This window comes from Triticum urartu, chromosome 3 (assembly GCF_003073215.2).
Source record: "Triticum urartu cultivar G1812 chromosome 3, Tu2.1, whole genome shotgun sequence".
Classification (NCBI taxonomy): Eukaryota; Viridiplantae; Streptophyta; class Magnoliopsida; order Poales; family Poaceae; genus Triticum; species Triticum urartu.
Genome location: NC_053024.1, coordinates 683,801,113 through 683,817,512, shown reverse-complemented (window position 1 = coordinate 683,817,512; position 16,400 = coordinate 683,801,113). Strand labels below are relative to the sequence as shown.

Here is a 16,400-nt window from a genome sequence, read left to right as displayed (position 1 = left end):
TTTTGATTTCTTTTACTATTATTTGCGATTTTACTTTTCATGAGGATGCATTTGAGCTCAGGGTGAGAACACGACATTCGTGTCGTTGGATCTTAATCTAATGGCTTAGAAAACCGACTTTCCCAAAATTATTTTTTACACAATGTATAGCCTGTCCTTTTCCTACGAAATAGTGTATATTTCATTCCTCGATTTTTTATAAATTATTAGAGCATCTCTAGCCGATCGCCTAAAAAGCTATAGAGGAGTAGAAATTATTCGGCACCTAACCGGACTCCTAAACTTCATAGGGGAGTAAAAAGTTTACTCCTGCACCCCACGGGCGTCTATTTTTACTTGGCTGCCCACCGCTCTAGTAAAAAATCTTCTCCCCCTCGATCGGACCGCCACCTCCGCGTCGCATCTACTTCGGCGCCTCCCTTCCCGTCTTCGCCGGCCATTCATAGGACCCGCCATGTTCCTCATCCACTCGGATTTGGGCCTCTCTTGTCGTCGCCGGTGCATAAATCGGCGGATGCATGATCCTCGCTGTTGACGCCGGATTGGACGCATCCGGTTGTTCTTCGGATTGGACGCAAATGGATGGGGTGAGTGCTTGTTTCTACGGTTGTTCTTCAGATTCGTCAATTTGTAGCTTATTGTTTACGCAAGATTGTGTGTAGGATGGATGCAAGATTTGCTATTGGGAAGAAGATGCATCGATCTATTGATAACGATTTTTTTTATAGATGCTCATGTACTACTTGCTAGAGTAGAGACTAGAGATGGGAAAAATACACATGAGCTCCGGGGTGCTCCACACCTCTATAAGAATATTAAATATAAAAAATACCAAAAAATCACTTTTTTGAAATTTGGGGATATCAAAGCTAGGTTCCCAATCTACCCCTGTGTGAAGTTTCGTGAAAAAATACCAGAAAACGTATCATTGGTGAAGGAAATACTATCCAAACAAAAATCCATCCGAACAGTTTGTCTCTATTCATAGGATTTTTTTCTTTCTTGCCACCAATATGTTTCCTGGTATTTTTCATGAAATTTTACATGAAAGCAGATCGGACACCCAAGTTTGATATCCCAAAATCACAGCTTTTTTCAATTCTCTTGGTATTTTTTTGAACTTAATGTTCATATAGGGGGTGGAGCACCCAAATGCTACAAATTTGCTTCCAGATAGATGAGAGTAGAGACGAAACAATGCCAAATTGTGCGGAAACCAACAAGAAAGAAGTGTGCAAGCTCTACAAGCCAATTAAGACAATCAACAATGTTGAAATAGAAGACATAGAGAAAATGTTTATCCAACTAGTGGGAACAGTTATGGAAGTTGGATTTCTATCAAGTGTGTATTTTTTTCTTGTGATTTTTTTGATCAGTTCCCTTAGCAAAGAATTGGCAAATTATGTACTTCGGCGTGTCAAGATGTCGTTTAATAAATAAATAAATAATTAAGTTTATATTAGGGGCCGAAAATGAAATGAACTTGAGCAAAAGAAAATTTGCTCCGCTAAATTTAGGAGACTAGTTAGGTCGGGCTAAAACTTAATAAAGTAAAAATACTCCACTGGGATTTCCTCAACGGTTTACTCCATTATTTTTTAGGTTCCGCTAGAGATGCTCTTAGTAGTAGGTAGTCAAAAGAAAAACAAGTAAATTTGTTTGGTCAAACGGATTAATAACTGAGTGGGTGTTTGTTTTCAGGGACTTATTGGTCTAGGGACTTAAATAAGTTTCTACAAGTCCCATCTAAACCAAACAGGAGGGAGTGGACTTAACGTGGGCATTTGGAACTTATGAAATAAGACTCTTAAGGAGGGACTTATAGGGACTTATAGTTGTAATATGGTCTTATAGAGACTTATAAGTCCCAGAAACCAAACAGGTAGTGACTTTTTAGGAACTTGAGACTTATAAGTTGGGACTAAAAAAATCTTAGGACTTATGAACCAAACAGGGCCTGAGACGGAATCATAGTTTTCTTTGGAGCGAAGCAAAGTCCCAGACAACAAAGCCACCCAACCCGATCGCTCATCCACGTGTGTGAACGGACGGTCGAGATTCTCCTCGCAGTGGAGCAGGTGGATCCAGGCAGGGCTCGACGCGCACACGGCACACCCCGCTCACCCCTCCCCATCGTCTCCTTGCTCTGGCCGTCGCTCGTTAGATTAGATCGAAACCCCACCCACGCGCCAGCCGCGTCCTCCACTTGATTACCCACATGTCGATGCTGGAAGCCTTCTTCGGCAAGGGCGGCGCCGCCGGCGGCGGCGGCTTCCGCGCCGCCAAGTGGTACGCTTTCTTCCTTCCCTGGGAGCCGAGTTCCTGGTCTCTGCTCTGATTTCGATCCGATTCCTGATCTGCCGTGGTGAAAAATCGCAGCAAGACGCTGCTCAAGCTGTCCATCCCGCGGATAAAGCTGCTGCGGAACCGCCGGGAGCTGCAGCTGCGCCAGATGCGCCGGGACATCGCCAAGCTCCTCGAGGCCGGCCAGGAAGCCACCGCAAGAATCAGGGTACGGATTCCAAGGGGTTACTGTGGGCTTGCTTATGGGGCGGCAGAGTGGGATTAGATTCTTGGACTTTGGGGGTGGGGGTGGGGGTTGATGATTAATTGCTCCTTCTCTGTGGTCGCAGGTGGAGCACATCATCCGGGAGGAGAACATGATGGCGGCGCAGGAGATCCTGGAGCTCTTCTGCGAGCTCGTCGCCGTTCGCCTGCCCGTCATAGAGGCCCAAAAGTTTGTCGCCTGTCCTATCCTCTTCTTATTCAGTAACCATATATGCTATTGTTTGTAGATTACTCTGTGTCAGAACTTTATTTTTCTGTATGTATAGTGAGACGATGTACTGTAGTTCTTTGGGTCTCCATCTGTCTAGCCTAGACAGAATTGCCTGGGTGGAGGCACCCACTAAATTATCCTTCCTATGTCCTTAATCAATTTGTTGTTGAAAGTGTATCCTCTCAAATGTGGTTGTTCTACGGTTTTCATAGGCTTGCAGCTAAATTGGTTGTCCCAACCTGTTAAAGTTCTTTCCTGCTTCAGGGAATGCCCTATAGATCTCAAAGAGGCAATATCCAGCATCTGTTTTGCTGCTCCTAGGTGTTCAGATTTGCCTGAACTGATGCAAGTCCAAATGATGTTTGTGACTAAATAATGACTTTTTTTTCTTGGCATACTTAACCTATAGCTCTCTCTAGTCCCAGAGTTCGCCCAAGTCTGTTGTTAGTGCTCAGTTGCTTTTGCAGTTGAATGAAGGATGTGGCATGTGATGAATGCCATTGCTATTCAATTTAAAACCTGGCTTTCTTCCCAAAAAAAGCGCATGTGCCCATTTGTTTGAAAATGTAATGAAATGCATAATTTTAGTTCGTCTCTGTAACAGATTATGTCAGATCTTTGTTTTTATGTAAATAGCGAGACTGATGCATATCCGGTGGCCCTTAAGCATCAGATTGTTGCCTCCTTTTGACCTTCTCCAAACCGAAGGAAAGACCTGGTTTTATATGCATACTGCTGTTTGTGCAGTGTAGTTCTTTGGGTCTCCATCTGTCTAGACTGAATTCCCTGGGTGGAGGCACAGAAATAAATTATCCTTCATATATCCTTAATCGATTTGTTGGTTTAGTGTATCCTTTCAAATGTGGTGGTTATACAGTTTTCATAGGCTTGCAGCTAAATTGGTTGTCCTAACCTGTTAAATTTTTTTTCCTGCTTCAGGGAATGCCCTATAGATCTCAAAGAGGCAATATCCAGCATCTGTTTTGCTGCTCCTAGGTGTTCAGATTTGCCTGAACTGATGCAAGTCCAAATGATGTTTGCGACTAAATATGGGAAAGAATTTGCTGCTGCAGCTGCAGAGCTTATGCCGGATTCTGGGGTCAACCGGCAGGTCATATGCCAACTTCCATGATAAAATGTACAATCTATTTATGTTACTTAACCATTAGAATGATGCTGATACGATTCGAATCAATACCTATGCAGATAATTGAACTACTTTCAATCCGTCCTCCTCCAGTAGATATAAAGATGAAACTGCTGAAGGAGATTGCTGAGGAGCATGAGATCGACTGGGATCCATCAGCAACAGAGACGGAATATCTTAAACCCCATGAAGATCTATTGGTTAGTGTTTACATACAAGAAACTGTGGTTGCTTCATTATTTTGAATCTCACCTTGTGACATGTTCCCTTTCACTAGAATGGACCAACCTACTTCAGTGGTTCAACGCTGCCACTTCCAAAGGAGAAACACGTGGAACCAGTAGCTGCAAGTGCCACTGACGAACCTGGTGAAGATTATGAATCTGATGGCGGCTTTGACTCACTGGATTTGCCTGAAGTCCCAAAAGCAGCAATTCGTCCAGCTTCTGGTACTCAATCAACCCCAGATATTGGTCCACATGTGCAAAGCTCACAGTCGTCTGCTCATGATTTCTCAAACCCACCTGACTTGGAAGAGAATCCAACAGCTGATGCTGCTTTCTATAATTATCTGAAAAGTTCAGAACCCCCAGTTTCTCCACAATTTGCTCAGCCAAGGATGCCAGCTTTACCAGATGAAAAGAAGCAATTTGTTCCTTTTGTCTCTCCCCCACCATTTGCTTCTGCTTCTTCTATGGAGAGAAGTGACTCGATTCCCTTAAATTCTCCTCCAGTGAAGCCAACAGAGCAAGAATTCTTCACAAGGTCAGTTGATGAAGTGACTGCTCCCCAAACACCCAAAGATTTGAACATGTTCTCGAATCGTCCAGAACAGGTGCATTCGATCTCCCCTATAGAGAGCGGGGAAAATATTGATATGGATGGTGTGGTTTCAGCTGCCCAAACAGCTGCTGATTCAGCAGAGCGAGCTGCATCAGCAGCACGTGCTGCTGCAAACCTTGCGAAACTGTGCATTGCCGATCTAAAGAAGAACACTAGGGTTTATGAGAGCCACAGTGATGATAGCCAAAAGGAAAGTCATCATCAAACTGAGGTGACGCAGAAACCGGTATTTGATCATCAGGACTCTTTTTCCAATGACTTTGAGGGTTATGCGCCATCTCATGTGCCTCAGAGATCAACATCGTTGGAGGACGATCCATTCAACTACCCCAACCTCTTCTCATCGAAGCCTTGAGTTCAGTTATCTGCAAATTAGTCGTTGAGCCTGGTTTGAAGTCATTGGGGCCACATTGTTTGTGAAGCCTTGTTTGGTCCCCCAAGTGTTTGGGTATTTCTTGGAGAATTCTGTGTATGCTGAGTTGATACAGAAAAAGAAGGGTGCAGCGGTTTTACCAGCATTGCCTTTGTTTATAATGTGTGAATTGTAAATGCGTGGATGTTGTATGACATTTGAAACTTGAAACCTGTAGAGGAAAGAACAATCTGAGCTCATCTAGTTAGATGTTCTTTAGATAAATATATTTTCCACTTCTAATGATTATCATGATCTGAGTCTGGTCTAACTTCATCTGGTAACTATTTCTTTCATTTTATTGCAATTTTAGTCATACTCGTGCTTTACTAGCCTTTTTCGAGGAAAATACAGATGATGATCAAGTTTGTTTTCCTGCAATATCTCACTCACCTTGGGATGATTGATTGGAAGGGAACTGAAAATGGTTCAGATGTTCTAATATCTCACCTTGGCTGGATCATCCGGTTAGGAACAGTTATAATAATAAACAGGGGATCTTGTTAGAGCATCTCCAACAGTCGCGCTGAAATATTAGTGTTTTTTATGTGCGCGCTACCGCTCCGGGCGCTCCAGCGCGCGGCATATCTAGTTTAGTGCGCGGGCCGAAACGCCATCGCGCGCCGCTTATTTGCTGCGCCCGCTCCCGCGCGCTGGACTCTCAAACGCTTCCTCCGTCTCCCTCTAGTCACCGCCGCCCGTCGCGCGTGCCGCTTATTTGCTGCGCCCGCTCCCGCGCGCTGGACTCTCAAACGCTTCCTCCGTCTCCCTCTAGTCACCGCCGCCCGTCGCGCGCGGCAGTCCTTTGACGAACAGCGCCCGGCCGCTCACTGCGGCTCGGCGCCCGCAAGGTATGTATTGCTCAAACTTCACAGTCTTTACATGAATTTGGCGCATGTTGATTATAGTTTTTATAGCCTAGTTTATATTGAACATTGTAGATGAGTTCGTCATATGATTCTTCCGAAGAAGAATTTGATATGGAAGAGGAGGAGGATCTTGCAATGATCCTAGCTATGCACACCAATAAAAAAACCGAAGCACGGTGGTTCGGTTTTGGGTCGGCAAAAAATTTGGAGGGATAGGATCGATGCCCACAACAGATTGATGAGGCACTATTTTGTGAAGAATCCCACATACCCGGAGTCGTACTTTCGTCGCCGGTTTAGGATGAGCACCGAGTTGTTCAGGCGCATTGCAGAGAAACTAGCGAGCCATGACCGGTTTTTTCAGCAAAGGAGGAATGCCGCCGGAGAGCTCGGGCATAGCACCTTTCAGAAGGTGACAGCTGCTTTGCGTATGTTGACATACGGTATCCCGGCTGATCTAGTTGATGATCACTTGTCCATGGGTGAGAGCCAAGCGATCATGTGTGTCAAGCGCTTCACAGTCGGAATTGTGCAAGTGTTTGACCAGGAGTATTTGAGATCTCCCAATGCTGAAGACGCCGCAAGGCTATTGGAGATGAACAAAGCTCGCGGCTTTTCAGGTATGATTGGCTCAATAGATTGCATGCACTGGAGTTGGAAGAATTGTTCAAAGGCATGGCATGGGCAATTCCACGGCCAAAAAAAGGATTACACTATAATCCTTGAAGCGGTGGCCGATCAAGAGACTTGAATTTGGTATGCTTTTTTTTGGAATGCATGGATCTTTGAATGACATCAACGTTGTTAACCGGTCACCACTGATGAATAAGATTGCAAATGGTGAACTGCCACCAGTGCAGTTTGTAGCAAATGGTCGTACATACAACTATGGCTACTATCTTGCGGATGGCATCTACCAAAAGTGGCAAACATTTGTGAAGCTGTTGAAAAAACCGGAAGGTAAGAAAAATCTTGATTTCCACAATGCTCAGACGGTGGCCAGAAAAGATGTGGAGAGAGCTTTTGGGATTTTGCTAGCCCAATTTGCTATTGTGAGAGGACCTGCTAGATTTTGGGATCAAAAGATACTTTGGTAAATCATGCACGCTTGTGTGATCATGCACAACATGATCATCGAGAATGAGCGTGGTCAAGATGTAGACTATTTTCAGTATGAGCTCTTGGACATACCGTGTGAGTGCGGCGGAGGGCTAAAAGGGTGACCCGTTTTGTTGCCTCCTATCATGCCATTCAACATCCCGCAGCGCATGATGATCTCCAGAAGGATCTCATTGAGGAGTGGTGGGCTTGGAATGGCCGACAAAGAGCATCATGATTTGTGCGTTTGATGTTGTATTGTTGAACTATTTGTTGTATTGTTGAACTATTTGTTGTATTAAACGATAAACTATTTGTTTGAGTTGTAATAACGAAATTGAACTATTTATTATTGTTGATTTTTTTTTTGTGTTTGATCTTTTCGCTTGTGTTTGGAGCGCATATATTGTTTGCGCGAGAGTCGCGCACGTTATATTTTTGCGTGCTGCATTTTAGCGCGGCTGCTGGAGCCAGCGCTGCCCGTAGCGCCAAACCAGGCGATGGGCGCGCTGCAAAGTAGTTTTTGAAAGTGCTAGTTATCGACTAGAGGGGGGGTGAATAGGCGATTTTTATGAAAGTCTTCAAAACATGGAAGTTTCGAAGACAAACAATAGAAATGGACCTATTGCAATGCAGCGGAAGGTAGACTATACTAAGCAAGCCATAGTCAAATATGTAATAAAGTGAAATCACGAGGACTATCAGCAGCTACGTAGTAAAGATCAGGATGGAAGATAATATGAAGCCAAACAGTAATAGAAATCAAGCAGTGAAGACAAATAGGTAAAGCAAACAGGCAATGACTTCACGAAGACAAACTGTAAGTAAAGAGAGGGAGAGGATAGAACCGGTCACATTTTGAGGACACAAGATTTGTTGGACCAATTCCAGTTGCTGTGACAACTGTACGTCTGGTTAGGGAGGCTGAGATTCAACTCAGAAGACCGCGTCTTCACCTTATTCCCCTTGAGTTAAGGACACACAGTCCTCGCCCAATTACTCTGGTAAGTCTTCAAGGTAGACTTCCAAACCTTCACAGACTTCGTTCACCGGCGATCCACAATGACTCTTGGATGCTCAGAACGCGACGCCTAACCAGCTGGAGGACTCACAGTCCTCAAGTGTAATAAGTCTTCAGGTCACGCAGACAGAAAGATTTCAGTGATGCCTAACACTCTTTGGCTCTGGGTGTTTGGGCTTTGTCCTCGCAAGGATTTCTCTCTCTCAAAAGCTTCGAGGTGGGTTGCTCTCAATACGACAAAAGTCATGCACTAACTCTGAGCAGCCACCAATTTATGGTGTAGGGGGTGGGCTATTTATAGCCACTAGGCAACCCGACCTGATATGCCCGAAATGACCCTGGGTCACTAAGGAACTGACACGTGTTCCAACGGTCAGATTTCAAACACACGCGACAACTTTACTTGGGCTACAAGCAAAGCTGACTCATCCAGTCTCTGGATAAGATTTGCTCTCATTGTCTTCGCTTGAAGACATAGGATTTTGGTTGAGCATCACTTCAGTCACTCTGACTTTGTTCAGTTGGACCCCACTTAACAGTACGATGGTTCCTATGACTCAACAAATAAGAAAAGGAAACAACGAAACGACTAAGTCTTCGCGCTCCATAGTCTTCACTCAATGTTTTCTCATGTCATAGTCTTCAATATGAATATCTTCTCATACCACCATTGTCGTCAATGTCTTCATACATTTTTAGGGGTCATCTCCGGTAGGTAAACCGAATCAATGAGGGACTACTACCTGTGTTATTCTGCAATTCTCACAAACACATTAGTCCCTCAACCAGGTTTGTCGTTAATACTCTAAAACTACTAGGGGTGGCACTAGATGCACTTACAGTTTTTAGCGCGCCGCGTGTTGGGTGGCTGTTGGAGATGCTCTTAGGTTGAAAATCCCATATGCCCCAACTGGTGGCAATGGGTTGTTCCCGGACCAGTCATATACCCCAAAAACCAAAAGCAAGAAGTTGGGGAAATGTCAAACAGGGGATCTCGTTAGGTTGAAAATCCCACACAAATATGTATAGTACAAGATAAGTATATAAACTAAAAAAAATGAAGATATAAATTCAGGCTGCCTATCTTATATTCCATTCCCTTTGGAGATCAATTGCAAAAGAAAATGCATACACACATGTACTTGGACATTCCGACTATTTTTCATGCATACCGAAAGAAAGAATCGTCCCCACAATGGTCCAAGATCAAAAATGCTACACCTAGGTAAACCTACGTAGGCAACTTACGTAACCTTCCTAAATCCTCTCCTCCGCCCCCTGATTTCAGCCGTGTGGGGGCCCGGGCGCTAATCCTGGCCCAACTAATTTGGGCCACATCAGCATGTAGCGCTAATTACGTAGGACTTGTACGTAGGTCTAGCATTGCTCGGTCCAAGATCCAACTCCGAGCTCGCAACATGAATCTAGCCCCTCCCAAAGCAATCTCAGAGCAACGTAGTTCACGACAGTACAGAACATTGTGATTGTTCCCTCGATCTGCAATCCCCAGCCCCCATCTTTATTTTTCATTTAACTGATAAGGGCGTCTCCACCGCTGCCTTTCAGACGGGACACAATATCTGCCTGCGGACTGAGGGGTAACAGTCCACGGATACGGATTTGAGAGTCGATCATCCATACGAAACTTTATTTAAAATCCAACAATGTAGGAGTCAGATGAGACATAGTTATTTCTCATCTAGATAAGAACTAAACACACCTTCGAACTTCAAATCTAACTATCCAAAGGTGCTGTATCACACACATGCGCAGCGCACCACACATGCACTGGTCGTGAATCAACTGCAAACAACCCAGTGGCGCCAAAACTTTGCAATATGTAATCGTGCCCACATATAACACACACATGGCATGGCACAAGATGTTGAGTAAATAGGCAATTTCTCGATTAAATTAATCCATGAGTAAATCACTAGCATGGCATTGATTAAGTTGATGACGTACTGACTCTGATCTAGATGTTGAGTAAATAGGCAATTTCTCGATTAAATTAATCCATGAGTAAATCACTAGCATGGCATTGATTAAGTTGATGACGTACTGACTCTGATCTAAACATGCACGTACTAAGCAAACAGTAAACAAATCTACACATACTGCTAGTACTGCTAATATGAAAATAATCAGGAGCGGGATAAACGAGTTATACCCTCCAGTAGGCCACGCAGAAGCCGCGGCTTTGGTGGCAGCAGCGGCGTCCTCGGCGGCCTTCTTGTCGGCTTCAGCTTTCTCGGCGGCGGCACGGTCGGCGTCGGTGGACATGGTGATGAAGGCGACGCGGACGTAGAGGAAGTAGACGATCGGAAGCGAGCAGTCGCGTAATTGCTGCCCAAAAACCTATTCGCCCCTCACCCCGTACAGGAACCAGAAGGGCGACCCACGTCCGAGTCCGTGACAGCCCACGATTCGACGTCTCAGATCGTGGCCCAGCTGTCAGAAAACTCTCCATTAGTGACTGGCAAAAATAAGTGCGTAGGTGTGAGCTCGGCTCGGCTCGGCTCAATCCCTCCAATAGCATGTAGAAGAGAAACCCTTATAAACCACTCCAACTCTCCTTCCACTTCCGGGGTGAGACTAAACTTTCCACCACACCTAGTGCCATATAACCCACATGGGCCCTTAGAGATTTTTCAGAAATTGCAATATGGGCCTAGAGCCCATCTCAGATTTCAGCAACTTTCCACCACACCTAGTGCCATATAACCCACATGGGCCCTTAGAGATTTTTCAGAAATTGCAATATGGGCCTAGAGCCCATCTCAGATTTCAGCACAAGACACAACATACAGCACCACGCACTCGTACAGCCATGGTGGACACAAAAAGCATGCGCAGCCTGCCCGCACTCGCCGTCCTGCTCCTCCTCCTCACGCCGTGGACAGCGCGGCGCTGGTCGCCGTGAAGGCGGCCTTCAACAACGCCTCCTACTTCGCTTCCTGGACGCCGGACATCCCGTGCTGTGCCTGGCCCGGCGTCGACTGCGAAGGCTCCACGGGCCGCGTCGTCAGCCTTGACATCCTGCTGGACTATGGCGTCGCCGGCCCCGTGCCCGGCCACGCCATCGCAGGGCTCACCCGCCTGCGGAGCCTCGAGGTTTACAAGCTCCCCGGCGTGTCCGGCGCCATCCCCGCGGCGCTCGCCAGGCTCTCGGGGCTGCTCGACCTCACCATCTCGCAGACCGGCGTCTCGGGCCCCGTGTCATCCTTCCTTGCGCGCTCCCGGAGCTCCAGTCGCTGGATCTCTCCGGCAACTCGCTCACGGGCGGGCTCCATCCCGCCGTCGTTCTCCGCGGCCCCGCGCCTCGACGGCATCTATCTCAACGACAACCGCCTCGTACGTCGGCAGCGTCCCGCCGCTGCTCGATCTTCAGCAGCGCCGGGCACCTGGCGTTCCTCGACCTCTCCCACAACAACCTGCCCGGCAGCATCCCGGCCGACTTCTTGGCCGTGCGCTTCGTGCTGATCGACCTGTCGTGCAACCGGCTCACCGGCGACGCCTCGGTGCTGTTCGGCCCCGGCCCCGGGAGCACGGAGCTGGTCAGCGTCAACCTGTGGCCCAACGCGTTCAGCTTCGACATGTCCCAGGTGCACCTGACGGACCGGCTGGCCTCGCTTGACGTCAGCCACAGCAGGATCTACGGCCACATCCCTGCGCTGGTGGCGAATCTGACCGAGCTGCAGTCCTTCGACGTCAGTTACAACCGGCTCTGCGGTGCGGTGCCGGACGGCGCCGCGGCCAGGTTTGGTATCCACAGCTTCGAGCACAACAGGTGTCTCTGCGGTGCTCCGCTCCCGAATCCATGCCACTAATCACCCAGAAACTGAAACTAGCACCACTAGTGACAAGCTAGAGATGGCTCTCTCAGGAAATAACCAAAACACCACAATGTAATGAAAGCCTGCAACTATACTATACAATGCTTGGAGGTAATGGACTGTATATGATCACCTTCGTCTACGTCATTTATGAATGGTTCATCTCCGGCTCGGAGATATCTGAACTCCTTGGAGGCGCTGATCTGACAAAGCTAAAGCACTCCATAATGTCAAGCCGGCAAGTCGGGCACGTGGACGCCCTGCCGAACCACGGCTCGATGCACGGTGTATGGAAGGCATGGGAGCACGGCAGCCGGACGTTTTCCTTGTCGTCCTCAGCCTCCAAGCCCAACAAACATATGGCGCACACCTCATCAGGCTCACGGTCACGGCGGCGCTTTCGGCCACAGAGTGCCACAACTCCGGCGGGAGCCTTGGTTTCCGCGGGGGCGGCTTCTTTGCAAGCGAGGAGCAGCGCCTTGGCCTCATAGACCAGGGTTATACAGACCTGGGGTATCTTCAAGTATAAGTCGTAGCCAGGGACGACGCCCCCGGCGGCGACGATCTCGTCGATCTCACGGCCAATTGACTCAACGATCATCGTGGCCAGGTCAACGGGCGTTTGGCTTGAATCTGCAGCGTCGGCGGGGAGTTTGCACTCGCTTTCGTTGGTCAGCGCCACCGCAACGGCGAGCATGTCTCGGATGAGTTTGCCGGAGAGCTTGCTGCACTGGAAGACAGAGTGATCGAGGATCTTGAACTGTACGTCGAGCTTCCTGACGACTTGATTGGTCACGTCGACCGGCCGGCCCCTTGGCCCGAACCCGCGCGGCGCATGGGACAAGACCAGGCCGCCACGCAGGCGCAAGGTGCACGGCTGGTCGCTCGGCTTCTTGTCGCCGTTGAGGGCCACTTCTCCGCGGAAACGGAAGCGGACCTCCGATGCAGCCGCCGCCGGAGGCCACGGCGGCAGTGCTTCTCCTTCCATGGCCGCCGCTGCCGTATCTGCAGGCTGCGGCGGACGGGAAACAATGGAGGAGGAGGCACCACTGACGATCTGCGTGAGAGGCTGCGTATGCCTCTTATGAAAGCGCGGGCACTGCGCAGACTAGGAAACGGATTGGTTTTTTTTAGGCAATGGAACTGGATTGGTGGCGGCTGCTTGCAGGACACGCTCATCATCATGGGCGACATGGTTTTTTTTCTCCGAGTACTGGGCGACATGGGCCGTCATCATGGGCATGGCCTCCAACTAAGTAAGGTGGGCTTCTTCTTTCTTTTCCTCACAGGAGTTATGTGGCTCTTTGGACTATTCTACGGTAGTGGCGTAGAATTTATTCTTCGCACAAGCCCTCAATTTTTTTTATTCTTCGCACATGGGTCGTCTTCTAGTGTAGATAGTTGTGTTTTTTTCTCTGGATTTTTTTGCATTTTTTCTGCTGGGTTTCCGTCAGGTTTTCTTCATTTCTGGTATAGTTTTCTATTTGTTTTTTGGATATTATTATTATTATTATTGGTGTTTTTAATTTGTATTTTCCCAATGTTCAGAATCAATTTTAAATTTGTCAACACATATTTCAAATTCTAGACCATTTTTAAAAAAAATTAATTTTAAAAAAATCAGACACATTTTCGTAACGTTATTATTTAAAAAATAGAAATATTTATAAATTCACGTACATTTTTTAAATTTATGTGAACATTTTTAAAATCTGAATTTTGCACCAACCGAACTAGACTTGCCATGGGCCACTGCGCTCGTCAACTAAAGGTGTTGTGGTGCTGCACGACTGAAGGTGCGGCTCATGAAACACCCTGTGTTCCTGGCCATGGCCACCATGAGCGTGTGAAGGTGTAGTTCGGGAAGCCCAGGAGGCCGTGGAGCATCCTCACCTCGATAGAAGGCAGCGAGCAGGTCCCGCCTGGCGTCCACACGGTCGGTGCGGTGGTGCTGTCCAATGTACAAAAGGTGTTTGTTGAAATGCCAAATAGAGAGAGGAGAATGCCGACGTGTGGGCCCCACCTGTCATAACGGTTAATTTAGTGGTCAAAATAAACGAAGTTGACTTTCTGACCACGCAAGACCTGAAGGGTGGGTCCATAAATTATACTCCCTCCGCCCGGAAATATTTGTTGAAGAAATGAATATATTTAGATGTATTTTAGTTCTAGATACGTCCATTTTACCCATATTTGCGACGAGTAATTCCGGACAGAGGGAGTACATATGTCCCTTTTCTAAACGAGAGATAAGTTTTTATTTGCGCCGTTGATCTATCTCAAAAATTGCAAACTTCTAAAACGGAAGAACACATCAGAAAGGAAATAAAGAAAAATTATATTGTAAATCTAAATTTTGACCGTGGTCAAACTATCTAGGATCTTTGAACTACACCAGATAACTTGTGATTTCCACTTATAAATCTTAGTCAGACACTAAAAACCATAGTTTTAAATAACCGGCTATAGCCAACTCCGTTATAGCCTTTTAAGTAGGGTATCGCTGAATGGTTTTATGTACAGAATAGCCGTGGTAGCTTCGCTATATATGGAGGTCCGCTATTTAGTATATCCCGCTATTTAAAATACTGGTAAAAACAGAGAAGTACCAAAGCTAGCCGGCAACTTTACCTCCCTATATATAGTCATCTTGACTTTATTTCAGCACAATTCTTGATCCAGAGACATCAATACAGTCGAATTGGTCGACATATGAATATCAACATCTCGTTAATTATTCTGTCAAACCCATAAGATATATAATTACATCTATTTCTTGCATGGAGGTAGGGGAGCACCGCAGAGGCACTTGTTGTGCTGGAAGCTGTAGAGATCGAACCTCGCCATGTTCCCGCCGGTCGGCACGCGGCCGCAGAGCCTATTGTAGCTGACGTTGAAGAAATTCAGGTTGGCGGCGCTCGCGACCTGCGCCGGGATGATGCCATGGATGGCAATGTGGCTCAGGTCGACGGTGTAGATCTGCTCCGGGAGCACCACGGCTGATAGGTCGAAATTGAAGTCGTTGCGGGACAGGTCCATGTACTGCAACTCCTTCCCGCGGCCGAAGAGGCCCGACGCGTCGCCGGTCAGGGCGTTGCGCGACAGGTCGAAGTGCGTGAAGTTCACGGCGGCGAAGCCGGCCGGGAGGGGGCCCGTGAGGTTGTTGTGCGACAGCCAGAGGTAGACCTGGTCCGCAGACTTGCTGAGGAACATCGGGATGGCGCCCGTGAGGCGGTTGCGGCTGAGGTTGATGCCGGACAGGTTGGGGATGGCCCCCAGCGACGCCGGGATGGCCCCGGTGAGCGAGTTGAAGGAGGGCTCGAGGAAGGTGAGCTTCTTGAGCGCGCCCAGGAAGGATGGAACGGGCCCCGACACGGCCGTCCAGGAGATGCGGAGGCTCGAGAGGTTGGAGAGCTTGCCGATCGCCGGCGGTATAGGGCCCGACAGCAATGGGAGGTGGCGCAGGGTGAGGTCCTGCAAGTGGGGGAGGCCAGCGAGGGCGCTGGGGATGGTGCCCGTGATGTTGGCGTCCTGGAAGACGGCGAGGCTGACTACTCGGCCGGTGAAGTGGTCGCAGGAGACGCCGTTCCAGTCACAGCAGGGGCGATCAGGTATCCACCCCGACAAGAGGTAGGGCTCCCCGAGGGCGGCCTTGACGGCGAGCAGCGCTGCCTTGTCGCCCGGGTGGCAGTCCTTGTAGGTCGGGTCCGGAGAGGGCTCGGCGTTGGCCGGGCCGACGAGGACTAGGAGAGAGCAGAAGAGGAGGACGAGCAGGGCGTGTGAGTGCATCCTCATCTTGTCGGCTGTGTGTGGCTTTGATGTGATTTGAGTCCACTTCCGTGTGCTTCGCCCAGAGTCTCTGTGTGCTGCGCCTAGAGCCTCTGTGTGCACCATGGTGCATATATGTACATGTTGAACATGTGTACACGTAGGTCCGGGTTTTGTATGCCGCATCCGTAATGTCTCTCTCTTTCTCTGTATTTACTTGTATCTTGGGAGACAAGACACCAGTCGCACCCCTTGTACCTATATATATGTGCCTAGTGCACGATCAATCATTATCGATGCATCAAACCATGCTCTACATGGTATCTATCGCAAATCGATCCTCTCTCGCTTCCGCCTAACCCTAGCCGCCGCCGCCTCGGGCCGCCACCGCCACCGCCTCCGCACGTTGCGCCTACTCTCTCGCGTCGCGCTCTCGCTTCAATCCCAATCGCCGCTAGCCGCCAGAAACCCAACACCCGCCGCCCGCTCCTGCGTCCCGCACGCTGCCTGCTACTGCATCCCGCAAGCCGCTCACCCAGCCTCGATCCCAATCGTCGCTCGTCCCGCCCGCTGCCCGCTCCTGCATCCCGCAAGCCGTTGTGTCCCGCAAGCCGCATGTCACCCGCG

At 48.3% G+C, this 16,400-nt stretch overlaps 3 protein-coding genes across 3 annotated transcripts; 2 read left to right on the top strand and 1 right to left on the bottom strand.

Moving 5' to 3' along the window:
• The first annotated feature begins 2,092 nt into the window (after nucleotides 1-2,092).
• On the top strand, nucleotides 2,093-5,430 carry LOC125545911 (IST1 homolog). Its single transcript, XM_048709968.1, has 6 exons — nucleotides 2,093-2,289; nucleotides 2,380-2,512; nucleotides 2,634-2,737; nucleotides 3,719-3,890; nucleotides 3,986-4,126; nucleotides 4,204-5,430. The coding sequence occupies exons 1-6, from the start codon at nucleotides 2,219-2,221 to the stop codon at nucleotides 5,122-5,124; spliced, it is 1,542 nt and encodes a 513-aa protein (XP_048565925.1). The 5' UTR covers nucleotides 2,093-2,218; the 3' UTR covers nucleotides 5,125-5,430.
• Nucleotides 5,431-6,871: 1,441 nt separating this feature from the next.
• LOC125547158 (polygalacturonase inhibitor-like) lies at nucleotides 6,872-11,999 on the top strand. The gene is made up of 3 exons (XM_048711149.1): nucleotides 6,872-7,010; nucleotides 10,961-11,419; nucleotides 11,536-11,999. Exons 1-3 carry the CDS (start codon nucleotides 6,872-6,874, stop codon nucleotides 11,997-11,999), a joined length of 1,062 nt encoding a protein of 353 aa, XP_048567106.1.
• A 2,775-nt stretch (nucleotides 12,000-14,774) lies between these two features.
• On the bottom strand, nucleotides 14,775-15,800 carry LOC125549120 (polygalacturonase inhibitor-like). The gene has a single exon (XM_048712605.1). It carries the CDS (start codon nucleotides 15,798-15,800, stop codon nucleotides 14,775-14,777), a length of 1,026 nt encoding a protein of 341 aa, XP_048568562.1.
• Nucleotides 15,801-16,400: the final 600 nt, after the last annotated feature.

Excerpts from the sequence above, each read along its gene's own strand:
- LOC125547158 (XM_048711149.1), top strand. The coding sequence starts at position 6,872 with ATGAATAAGATTGCAAATGGTGAACTGCCACCAGTGCAGTTTGTAGCA. Across the intron at positions 7,011-10,960 it reads GCTGTTGAAAAAACCGGAAG|CACAAGACACAACATACAGC; the intron begins GTAAGAAAAATC and ends CTCAGATTTCAG. Across the intron at positions 11,420-11,535 it reads TGCGCGCTCCCGGAGCTCCA|CGTCCCGCCGCTGCTCGATC; the intron begins GTCGCTGGATCT and ends GTACGTCGGCAG.
- LOC125545911 (XM_048709968.1), top strand. The coding sequence starts at position 2,219 with ATGTCGATGCTGGAAGCCTTCTTCGGCAAGGGCGGCGCCGCCGGCGGC. Across the intron at positions 2,290-2,379 it reads GGCTTCCGCGCCGCCAAGTG|CAAGACGCTGCTCAAGCTGT; the intron begins GTACGCTTTCTT and ends GAAAAATCGCAG. Across the intron at positions 4,127-4,203 it reads AACCCCATGAAGATCTATTG|AATGGACCAACCTACTTCAG; the intron begins GTTAGTGTTTAC and ends CCCTTTCACTAG.
- LOC125549120 (XM_048712605.1), bottom strand. The coding sequence starts at position 15,800 with ATGAGGATGCACTCACACGCCCTGCTCGTCCTCCTCTTCTGCTCTCTC.